This window comes from Diorhabda carinulata, chromosome 3 (assembly GCF_026250575.1).
Source record: "Diorhabda carinulata isolate Delta chromosome 3, icDioCari1.1, whole genome shotgun sequence".
NCBI lineage: Eukaryota > Metazoa > Arthropoda > Insecta > Coleoptera > Chrysomelidae > Diorhabda > Diorhabda carinulata.
In genome coordinates, this window is record NC_079462.1 from 28,301,083 (window position 1) to 28,313,484 (window position 12,402).

The 12,402-nt window shown below is 33.6% G+C and overlaps 1 protein-coding gene and 1 non-coding gene across 3 annotated transcripts in view; one reads left to right on the top strand and one right to left on the bottom strand.

Moving 5' to 3' along the window:
- Positions 1 to 12,402, bottom strand: part of LOC130891634 (DNA-binding protein D-ETS-3) — a 123,288-nt gene that overhangs the window by 46,495 nt on the left and 64,391 nt on the right. For both annotated transcript variants that reach the window (XM_057796479.1, XM_057796480.1), the window contains one exon: positions 10,602 to 10,652. In XM_057796479.1, coding sequence (XP_057652462.1) covers positions 10,602 to 10,652 — 51 coding nt within the window. The remainder of the gene's footprint in view (positions 1 to 10,601; positions 10,653 to 12,402) is intronic.
- On the top strand, positions 9,589 to 9,662 carry Trnai-aau (transfer RNA isoleucine (anticodon AAU)). Its single transcript has one exon. It is a non-coding gene; the product is annotated as a tRNA-Ile (tRNA).

Sequence of the window (12,402 nt, forward strand, 5' to 3'; positions counted from 1 at the left end):
TTTTTAGCTTGTTTTCGTAACGAATAGGAGGAATAGGCCATTTGTCCTCTTTTTACTATCCTTACAGCCCACTATATAGTTACATCATAAATGTAAGGTTTGTCACTGAAAAGGTTTTCCCGCAGGAGAAGTCTTATTGGCGGGAAATTTTAGTATAAAAAAGTTAGGTCAAGTTAATAGGTTTTAGAGCCCTGCAGAGGAGCTATTCCTATATCAGGGCGTACTCTAACAAACCACCTCCCTTACAAAAATCCTCCTTATCCTACCAAACTTTAATCAACGATTCTATCTCTCTCTTTTAATAGGTTTTAGTTTAACTTCAATCTCTGAAGACGTTAATTTGATTATCGAAACGCGCGTCAGACAGTGTCATTGTGAGTGTTGGTGTAAACAGTGTGTTCATTATAGATCACCAACGGTTCCAGAAACTGCAACTTAGTTAATGGAGTAAAATTAATTTTATGTTTATCCTCACGCGAAAATAGTTTTCCTCCAATTCATTATGAGAAGATATTCTAAAAAACATTTCTGCAATCATCGTTCGGTTGCACAAAGCACTGGAAACGATAACACGATCATCTCCTGCTATTGTGGTTCTTAAAATCTTTATCGTTTTGGATCAGGAAGCAGATAGAGTCAAGAAATATATTGAAAGTTTTCAAAATAAGGACTTGTTATATATAACATATATAAAGAGCGATTTTTTATTGGAAACGTGGCAAGGAAACACCAAAGTGGACTAACTTTAATATATTTTCCGAGATTTCAAATACTTATGTATTCATCGTCTGGGAAATAACGGTGATTTTTGATAGTATTAATGCTTGTATAAATTTTCAAACTGATAGAATATTGATTAATTGAAATATTGATTAAATATTTCAATTAATCAATATTTCTATCACCGTTAATTTGATTGTTGAATTCTGAATTCTATGAATTTAAAAATTTATACAAGCATTAATACTATCAAAATTCACCGGAAATCTTAATTAATTATATCCCAGTCGATGAATACATAAGTATTCGAAAGCTCGGACAATATATTAAAGTTAGTCCACTTTGGTGTTTCCTTGCCACGTTCCCAATAAGAAACCGCTCTTAATATAGCTGGCAAAGACTTCTTTACAATTATCATGTGTAAATATAGATAAACAGATAAACCTTCTTAAATTAATGTTTTGATATTTCTCGTAGACAATAGGTATAGCTTTTAAGTGATCATGAACACTATCTTCGTTCTCGGTTGATTATTATTTTAATACTTTTTAATAGTTTTTCTTTCACAAAAAAGTGAGTACTCATTTTGTGATTTACAGTTTTTGCACCGACACTTTTTTCGAATTCTACCTAGTTTTCGAGTTATTCGCGATTCATATTATTTTTGAGCGTTCAAATCTATTTTATAATAGAAATTTTGAGGTTAGGAACAAATACCTGGGAAATTTTTTTGTAGAGAATTTGTACTCTACATTTTTTGTTACTGCCGTTTTTTCGAATTCCTCATGTTTTCTGAGTTAGTCGTGTTTCAAAATTTTTTACAGTTTCAAGTCACAAAATTTCTAAAATCCGTAATTTTGTTGAGAGCTGCTAGACTTATTCAGTATCCCAAAACCTCCCAGAATCTAGTAAATCAAAACTGTCCAATTTCCTAAAGGGTCTTAGATAGGAATACTAAGTATTAGTATCTGACAAGTAATTTAATAAACATATTTTTGTTATAGGTAACTATTTTCCATTAATGAAATACAACTTTTCAATTTTCGAAAGATTATACTTGTTTTTATAAATGTGATTGTTGTGGGATTGTAGCAATGAAATAACAAAGTGTATTCTTTTCAATTTGATCTTGAGCTTTTGAATACCTGTCAAGCATTATCGGGGAATAGATTAATTGAGAATTGTGGTACTCAATTTCTATAAAATTAAGATGTATGATTCAAAATACTACTTTCAAAATTACAGTAGACATTAATATAATGAAAAAAGCTCGGTTCTTTATGGGTAATTTGACGTACTAAAAATTCAATATGAACTTAACTTCAAGCGAAAATACCCCGCGGTAGCTTCTCAAATCGAATTTATCCTTTTAACCTTTCCCGTATTCACCCGTGATAGAAAATCATAACTACAATGATATATTCACAGTTTTGTATTTTCTGACGCCCTATTTTGATGTTTTCAAAGCTTACTGTGTTTCCACACGCAATTCGATCATTATTCCACACACAAATTTTACCTAGCCGTGATTGTAACATTGTCTGATCAAAGGGAGACATGACTCCAGGCATACTTGATTTCCCTTTGATCTTTTATTGTGACTATTGTCACTTAGTGTCTATCTTGGTGTTTTAGTTTTTGATTGTTTGTCGTGAAAATAGGGAAACAAGGAAGCGATTTACAAAGATGCGAAGCTATTTATCGATACGAAAAAATATTAGATGTAACGTTTACGAAAATAAAGTTTAGAAAAATATGCGTAATTAGAAGTGTGTGTTTTTTATTTCCGAGGTATTAAAAATACTATAACGTATCGTCAGGACTAGCTGTTCGGTGCCTGGTATGTCCGTCTCGTCCCTTACCGACCAAAAACCTCCTTTATCTCTGGCCCCGTTTCCCCTGCGTGGGGGTGGGATCTAGCTATCAAGCTCTTCCTTCCACTAGCACGATTTCATTACTTCTTCCTTGTTTTCTCTTCAGCGCGGAGTTCTTTCAGCTGAAAACGTGCTTGACGCTGCCCAAGCAGTTTCTGATGACAGCATAGTTTCCAACATATTTTCAGGCGTGACCCTTCTTAAATGTACTGTTTCCTTGGTTCGACGGAGCATGTCAAAGCGTGGGCATGTGAAGAATACGTCCTCTCACTTTCGTTAACTCCTCCGCAGGTTGGGCACTCCGGAGAATCTTCATGTTTCCACCTGTAAAGGTATCCCATAAAAACGTCCATGTCCGGAGATCAATTGGGTCAGATAGTAATTAACCTCTCCATGGGTACGGTTAAGCCAGATATCTAAACGCGGGATAAGTTGGTGAGTCCATCCTTCCTTGGTCACGGTGTCCCATAAGATTTGCCAGCGATCAATACTATTTCTCCTGAGCTCTGTTGGGCTCAGTGGGTCGTGTGTGTGTGTGTCTACGTTTGTGTTTATTTTTACGCGATTATATAATTCATGATAAAGTTACTCAATAGTGATTTTGAAGCGATAATCCGCTTGCCGACGAGTTTTATCGCTCGATGGATCCAACAATGTGTATTGGTTGTGTAATTACTTTTTGAAAGTCAGAATTCATTCTTTTATCGTAACGAAGAGCGATTCGTAGATCCTAACCATATGAGTTTCTGCATATTTATACTAAGATAAATTGAATAGTTATTTCTGGTTCCAGTGAACTTCGCTTTTATTCTCAACCCCGTATAACGCACCATTCACCTCGTTCAAGAAAAATCATGTTACGGTTTGAAAGCTACATTGTAATTTAATAGTAAAAAAATGTATATTTTCAAAATATTCTCCAATTTCCACGTTTCCATTTCAAAGGAAAAATGAGAATGTTTTGAATAAACGTTCCAAAGCAAAATGTGTCAGTCTGATTGTCGAGTTCTCGGAAAACGAATATAGGTACCTATATAGTTGTTATCAATTATTCTTCAGAAGTCTGATTGGGTTGCCGGAACAGGAAGAAGTCCTTCCTTCCCGGACTCCCGGAGCGAATGTCCTTTTCCGAGTCTTCGTCCTATCGCTAGCACGCCTCGATGGATTCTCTGTTATTTTCGTCTTTTAAATTCTATCAGAATTGCCTTTTGTTGATTCCTTTTATTGAGGTGTAGATTTCAATGATTTTGTTTATAACTACGGAATCTTTTCAGGAGCAATATGAATTTTTTTACTATAACCGTTTGATTGAAGTGTAACCATAAACTAATTGACTATTTACATGTTACATATGTTGTAATTCGAATGACCAAGAATCATTTGCAGGAATATAAGTGGATTAATAGTTTCTTCAACGACTGACTGCTATTTACATTGAAATAATATTTTTTTCGTTTCGAATAAAGTACGTACTTTCGTCCCTAATAGTAGGGACTAAAGTTTAACATTCGTTACCTTGTACTTCTCACAGAAAGTAAATGTTAATATTTCAATATTTTGTCCATGCACGAAAAGTATGTACTTTCGATCGAGGTATGAAGAAAAATCGTGTACACCACATGGTCTTGTGCGTCATGATCCCTGAAACCACAGTTAAATAGCTATTAATCCGGTCAATTTAGACATTCGAAGTTACATAAATTCCTATCAAGCTGTAAATCGGTAAAATTGTTTAAAATACAACACAAAAAAATGAGTTTTTCGCTATTATCAGCAAAACGGTGAGTTTTTCCATAAAAATACCTTCGACAAAAATTATAGATCATAAAATTATTTACAAAAAACGTATTAATACTTTTTTTCCTACGAACCACCGTTTCTGAGATATAATGATTCAAAAAGTTGTAAAAGTTCTAATGTTACAGATTTACTGTCGTATTTTCTCACAACATTGAAATGCTAAAGCTCGATGATGTTGTTCTGCAGCTTTGGTATTTCTCGTGCAATAATTATAGCTATTAAATACGACAGTAAATCTGAAAGATTATAACTTTTACAACTTTTTGAATAATAATATCTCAGAAACGGTGGCTCGTAGGAAAAAAAGGTATTGATACGTTTTTTGTAAATAATTTTATGATCTACAATTTTTGTCTGAAGTATTTTTGTGATAAAACTTACCGTTTTGCTGGTAATCGTGAAAAGCTCATTTTTTGACCTACACGGAAATAAAAATGAGCAATCAAATTTTATTTTTAATTGTATTTTAAACAATTTTACTGATTTTCAGCTTGATGGGAATTTATGTACCTTCACTCTTATTTTTTGGTCTAATTTGACCGGACTATAGAGCCTGTTTTTATATCAGAGGTTTGGGCAAAACCTTCCGATTAGGGATAAGTCAGGTAACAGAAAGTAAATGCTTCCGGTTATACTATTATACTTTATACAGATACAGAAAAACTGGACAGTTCCTTGCTAAGTTACCAGAAACATACAGAAACATAAAAATCAAAGATTCAAACAGTTCGAAGTATGTATTGAATAATCCATAAAGAACAAATATAATAATAAGCTTGATAGAGCAGTAAGTGGTTACGTTACTGGTGCCAAAAGGCGGAAACTAAGTTTGTAGAAATAATCACATTGGATGTTAATAGAAAGGGTAACAATACTACAGTCACGATAAAGGTTTACAAATAACAATTTAAGAGTTACACTAATTAGAGTATTTCTTTAAAGTTTGGTGGATCATCAATTACTGCTAACGAAACTGGCATTATCTTTATAGAGTGGCTGGATTAACTACTACTAAATTTATGTTGTAGGAAAGAAAAAGGTTCGCCGGTTTTTGTGCGCCTGACCTAATGATCCCGTTCCGGTTTCGAAAAGAAACACTTTGTTTAAACTGTCTAAACAATATTTGAAAGATGACCTTTACTATTTGGAAATGGTAAGTTAAACTACAAAGCTCCTATAAATACCCGAGGAGCAGTTCATCTTGCCAAACTTTTTTCACAAAATATCGTTTATTAATCTATGTTTCATCCAAGTAAAAAAATTTCCTCCTCAAATACTACTTCTTCTAACAATTAATTCCACCTTTCCCCATATCTGCAGATTTTTCATGCTCTTTTCTTCAATAGTGAAGTTCAATTCATGTTTTTATGTAGTTAGGTGCCGTTTTTGTGAATAACATAAATTAATTTTTCTTCAGAGCAGTCTTTTCATAGTACCGTCTATTTAAATGGGTATTTTTACAATAGACGTTTTAGGCACTACTGTAATACATTTTTTTCGTTACTTCCAAAGTCTATAGATGATTGCTTCTCCAGTTTTGGACAGGTATATTCGAACAGAAACAATAATCAGATCATCGTCTTTCTAATAAAATTTGAAGCTACTTGTATCGTGAATTGTAAATATTTTCTACTTATAGAGCAGCAGGGAGGCCAACTTGTCCCTCGTTTTTATATATCTCGATAGAAATACCCGAGTTTACCTTTCCATATAAATATCGGCATAATCGTCAATAATTTTTACTTAAATAATCAAAATGGGTAAAAGATTCATGACAAGAATAGAAATAAGTTGGAATTTTTATAAAATGTAAGAAGAGAACCAAAGATTTTAATGTATCATGGTGTTATATCATTTAAACTATAGGTCAAAACGTCAAAAAAATTTATTTAGTAATTCAGAATCATTTATTCAAGAAAATATATTTGATAAAACTTCAAACCATCGGAATATACAAACAGAATATTAATTTCGCCCCTGATTCTAATCATGTTGAAAGAAAATTGGATTTTCATTTCTGCCACGTATATCAGGCTCATTTTACGATAACGTTTACCTTCCACTCCAGCGATCTCATAAAGAGCGTATAATAACCGAGCTGTCATATGCAATATTAGAGATAGAGAAAATCTGGTACCGCGGGCGTTGGGTTTGTTATCCAAACTTAATAATGGCAGTCAAAGCGTTGGTGATGACGTCAGGCGCGATGACATAACGCATCGATGCCTAACTTCACAGCGGTGTGTCTCGTTTTGTGCTTAACGTGCCCTCGGGAAGTGTGAATGCGGAGTTTGATGCTACTTTAACTGGCCGATTGCATCCTTTGGAGATAGTGTCGAAACCCTTTCGGCGTTTCAGCTTGTTTTACTTCGACGAGTTAGGTTAAGAAAAAACTAATAAGAAGATTGAATAAATATAAGATTTTAGTGATATGTTCAATTTACTTCACACCATTTTTTAAGTATTAACGAAATAAAATTTGAAGAAATTTGAGAAATTGTCGATTGATTCTAGTGTCGAAATCCTTTAGCAATAAAGTGCTATCCATGGAAAAAGCGATCATCGCTAGTTTATATTCAAAAAAATGAGGCTAGAAGTTACATGTTAGCTAAGCTAAAATTCCTATTTGTAATTATAGAAACCGTGTTACTTCGAGAAAGATTTTACCTAGTGTTTCTCAGAGAACGCAATTTTATTATTGAGATGCGTGGGGGAGTCAATAAGAGTTTTGTGGGACTGCAAACCTTGTCCCGCGGTCGTCATCTTGGAAAATGGGGTGCAAACGCTTTTTTCGCTATATCTCCGTAACTATAGATCTCACGGAAAATTTGTAGAAGACATAATTTGTAGCAAATTACATGGTCTTCAATTTGTCGTTTTATTTTCTCTAATAAATCACAAATCAAAGGTTCTCGACGACCAGCACTATCCACCTGTCGTCATCAATCTCTTACTTTTATTAGTATCTTTACATTGGAGGATGGCATCAGGTTCTAAGTTATCTTTGCTTTTACACCACTAGAATAATGTATGAATAGCATCCACTCTCATTTTGCTCTCGATGGCGGTGGTCTGGGATCGAAATTCATCATTGAACATTCTTGAGAAGGTATTTACAAGAACACTATGAACTATCTGCAAGTATAATATTTGATAGTTACTTCGAAGACCCTGATATCGCAGAAAGAGATACACAGAGAATAAATATAATAAGAACACCATAACGACAATATCTTAGTGATAAGAAAAACAGATGTAACTCAATAGACGTTTTGAAAACTGTTATCAGAGGTTTTTGTCTCAACCAGGCTGAATTGCTGCATTCCAATCCTATGATTCCGTGAATATCGTAATAGAAGACATTAACATTCTTGTGCTACTCATGGCAGAGGTAGAAAACCGTCACACATTTTCTTTTCAAAACCTTCGACAGGGCGTATATTTGTCCAGTGAAATTCATAAAAAGTCTGGAGAAACATCTTTGCTCACTTTAGTTAGCAAACGTTTTTTTTTGTACCTTTATATGGTGGTACTAAAGATGGTTCTCTATACAGTATTAAATATAAATGATTCTGCAAGAAAGTAACATAAAATTCATTGAGTTTATCATCGCTTCCTCCAATACAGGATGCAGTCCTTTTTTACAATATCGGAGTGTGTTACCAGGTTCAGGCGTGTCTTGGAAAACACTGAAATCCTAAAGAAGCATAGAAACATTTGGATCCCAATCTTCCAAGCAACTTCCTTCCTATGCCTTCATTGTTCTAATGAATTCGAAGAACATGACTCCAATTTTAATTACCGTTATTCCCCACACTTTCGACACTAATTTAGATACTGAGACCCAGCCCCGACCATCCAAGAAAAGTATAAAAAGAATAGCTGACAAATAACTGATAAAAATATGATTACGCCAAAGATTAATTCATACAGAAGTTGTTCGTGGATTAGGCCTACTGCGGATACCTCGTAAAAAAGCGTCTTAAAGGGTCTACCTCATAGGTGAAGGAGAATAAGTTATAGTATAGGATTGTTGTAAAGCTAGTGTTAACATAAATAATATAAAATGAAGGCAAACGCTTCGTTTTCACCGGATCCTTTTGAGTACTTATAGACGAACCCGGTCAACTTTAGAGCGCTCTAATATCGTCATGAATGCATATCCAAAAAAAATCACATAAAAGTTTTATTGTGAAATGATAAAATAAAAAAAATTGATAAATATTCCTTTATATCTATTAATAAATTTTTCATTTTTAATGTTATGAAAAAAATAGTAGACATACTGTTTGATATGAATTATGTTTAAAAAAATTTTCTTTAAGATCGGTTGCTTCAGAGTGAAAAATGTGTTGGTACTCCTTTTCCAAGATGGCGCCTACAAGACAAAGATTGCCCCCTAACACATCCCAAAAATAATATTTTCATAAATATGTTTACTATCGATGTATGGTTAACATAGAATATGGTAGTTGCCTGTCTACGCCATAAATGGAAGGTTTCCTGAAACTCAAGCATTGATTTAATCACTCAGTGTATTGGTATATGCTTTTTTATCTGACCAAATTCGCGAAACTACTTCTCAAGTTTATTAGTTGCTCCTGTTATGTTTGGATTTTACCTTCGTAACCAATCTTTCGTAGAAAGGGTGTTTTATTAATATCGATTAATTTAACCATTTTTCAGAATTGAAAGAAGTTCAAACAATCAATATTACAATACTGACATCTTTTAATTTTAATTACAAAACAATTAGCTGGGGATTTTCAACAATCTTACGTTGCCTGTGTGTATATTATATCCAATTTCTGTAATCATATGGTTTCATTTTAATTGCAGTAATGAACTTAATATTTTAAATATTTTTGAATAGAAACTGAAGAGATCTTTCAAATGATATACCAGAAGCCTATACTTGTCATTTAGAAAATTGGGGGTTGTACATGTCATTCGAAGGGGGTTGAAGTTAGGAATCGCATTTTCACGATGAATAATGTCAACTCATAATTTAAATTTGACGTGCGATATTTCATTGTATGTATAATAACACATACTGTATAATCTTTAAATTAGCTTGTAATTGAATATGTGGCACATTTTATAAATTGAATGAATGTTTCATAATAATTTGTTAGTTCGAAATTTTAAGATGAATTTGAACGTTTTTATACCAATTTTTTTTATAAACTTACATGGCCCATTAGCTCAGTTGGTTAGAGCGTCGTGCTAATAACGCGAAGGTCGCGGGTTCGATCCCCCCATGGGCCATTGAAATTTTTTTATTGCCATTTTTATCTCATTTTCTAATCTTTTTATTGTTGAAATACCTATTAACACAGTGCTGCATGCTTGATTATTATAAAAAAAAATATTTGTTAATATATTTAAAACAAATTTCAAGTTGCCAACAGCAATTTGATGATGCAAAATCAACAATAAATTTTATAACAATCGAAATTAATTTATTCAACTGACGTTGAAAAGAGTTGTTTGGAATTCAATCAAACTAATTATTGCGAAATAAATAGATTAAAACTTATTACAACAAATGTTTTTTCGATGCTGTATTTCCCCGTTTGGTTAACACCATAAATATTTGCTCTACGTCATGCAGTTAATTTATCTGTATAATACAAATTTGGACTAGACCAATGTTTCAAACACCAAAAAACAAAAATTATGTTTTTGAGGAAATTTGTATTAGCCGATTTGTCGTGTTCGGTTGTATGGTTTGTGTAACGGATTTTATGTCATTTATTTTTACATTTTCTTCCGTCGTCTGGATTTCCATTTCCTCCCGAAACAGATTTTTCATTGGAACGGCAACGCTAGCGCTGTCCTCAGTTCCCTCAGTTAATGGAATTTTCAATTATAGTTGTTAAATTTTTTAAATAGATAGTATATTAACCTCCTGTCCACTTTTTAAAATCACCTTTTCATGCAGAAATGTTGACAATCAATTTAATTTTTATCACTTTATAAATATTATAATATTTGTTTCAACTGATAGTGAAACGTGCATAGAGATGGGAATTTCCACTTGCATCTCTTTTTTTGATTATATTCCGCAACGTATATTGAATTACATTTCTTTTCAGCTGTGAGCTGAAAACTTGAACAACTATTTTTTCGAAATTATTGATGCAAGTAGGATCTCTCATCTCTATTCATGTATTTAAACGAGTATTTAATAAATGGAGGGCAAACCTTGCGACTGCGATGTAGCGTGCGAGCCCCATGAACCTTTGTACGAAGTATCTGTAACAAAATATTCGCTAATTAGTAATTCGAACGAAGCACTGGGCTTATTCTAGTGAAGGTAATTAAAAAATAGATTATTTCTCTCGCGGATTCTTCCACCGAATCTACCAACATCTAACCAACACCTGACTACGTTGTGGTAACACGTCGTAATTCAGTGATAATAAATAAGTAGAATCAGGGCCGGATTAAGCTAGGGGCTTGGGGGGGCTATAGCCCCGGGCCCCAGGTCCAAGAGGGCCCCATCATTTAGAAATCATTCTGTATTTTTTGATGTGTTGATACCACAAATCTAACGTATTGATATTATTTTGTGAATTTTTCTGGGTTTTCGAATTCCTTAAGGGGGCCCCGTCATTATTTTAGCTCCAGGCCTTATAAATCTTTGATATTATACTGAGAGATCTACATCAGAGATCTAATAATTAGTTATTTATGGTACAATTGTTAAAACTACGATTTTATCTTACATTTAACATAAATATCATACATAATTTTTACATAGCTAGAGGTTTATTAGTTAGGAGTCGCTGCTGTGCAAAATTTATAAGTTACTAAAATTAAACAAATGAAAAATACAGAATTCGATTCGATATTACTTTTGGTAAAATAATTAACTAATAACGAAATTGGTATCCATTTTCTTAATAATGTCAGAGTGTTATAAGATATATAGACAACAATAAAAAGTAAATATTGTTTGGTATGTTTTTATGAATAATTTCTGTTGTACTGCAACAACAGAGATGAATAGTGAAGAAATCGAGACTGAAACTGATCGTGGATATGCCCAAGCCGACACTGCTGTTCTGTTGGACAGACAGACATCGTATCTGCTGCCTTTTAAATAGAAACAACAGTATGATATTGCATACCGTAAATTTATGGGGTAAATCGACGAAAGTTGAAGGAAAGCTTAGTGAAACTGTATTTTTGGTGTGGAAATCTTCAACAATGCCAATTTGCTAATTAAGGATAATGTTGACATAAGCAAATATCACAAATTCCTTGCATGGTGAGGTACCGTCCGAAGAAATAAAAAATTATCACCAGGCAACAAATTGAAAAATTTTTAAATGAATAGTATCTATATACCGATTATTTGATGATTAAAGTCGCAATAATTGCTGGTGTATTTCGTGCATGTCGCCGAGAAGAGCTAAGCAATTTGAAACAGGAGAATTATAAAATTCGTTCATCATCATCAAGCCTCTCAATCCCATGTGGATTTTGGCTATCGCTTATGGCGCTTTATAGTTTGTCGTTTGTTTTGACTGCTTTTGTTATTATTTTCCATTCCTTTCGGTCCCGGCATTTTGCTCTCCAGTTCTCTATATTGAGTGCTCTTATGCCCTCCTCTCTTTCGTTTCTCGGCCTGCCCTTTCTCCTTGGCCACAATGGGATCCATCGCGTTATTTTTTTGATCATTTCAGTTAGTTTCGTTCTCATTATGTGCCCGGCCCAGTTGAGCCTTTGTGCTTTTATGTATCTCACTATATTCTCATTCCCTAGTTCTCTCTCTATTTTTTCGTTTTTCTTTTCTCCTTCCAACCATTTTCGCAGAGTTTAGTGTGCTAGCAGACTACTGAGAGAGTGACCGTGACTCCAAAAGAGGTGCAGCCAGTTCTTTCACTGCAGCATAAGCCAATAGCACACCGTTCACACAGTTCTGCTGTCTGAGCAGATTAAGATAATGCTGTTTCTATGGCATCGATTAAATATCGTCAATCACGTTCCATCATAGCAA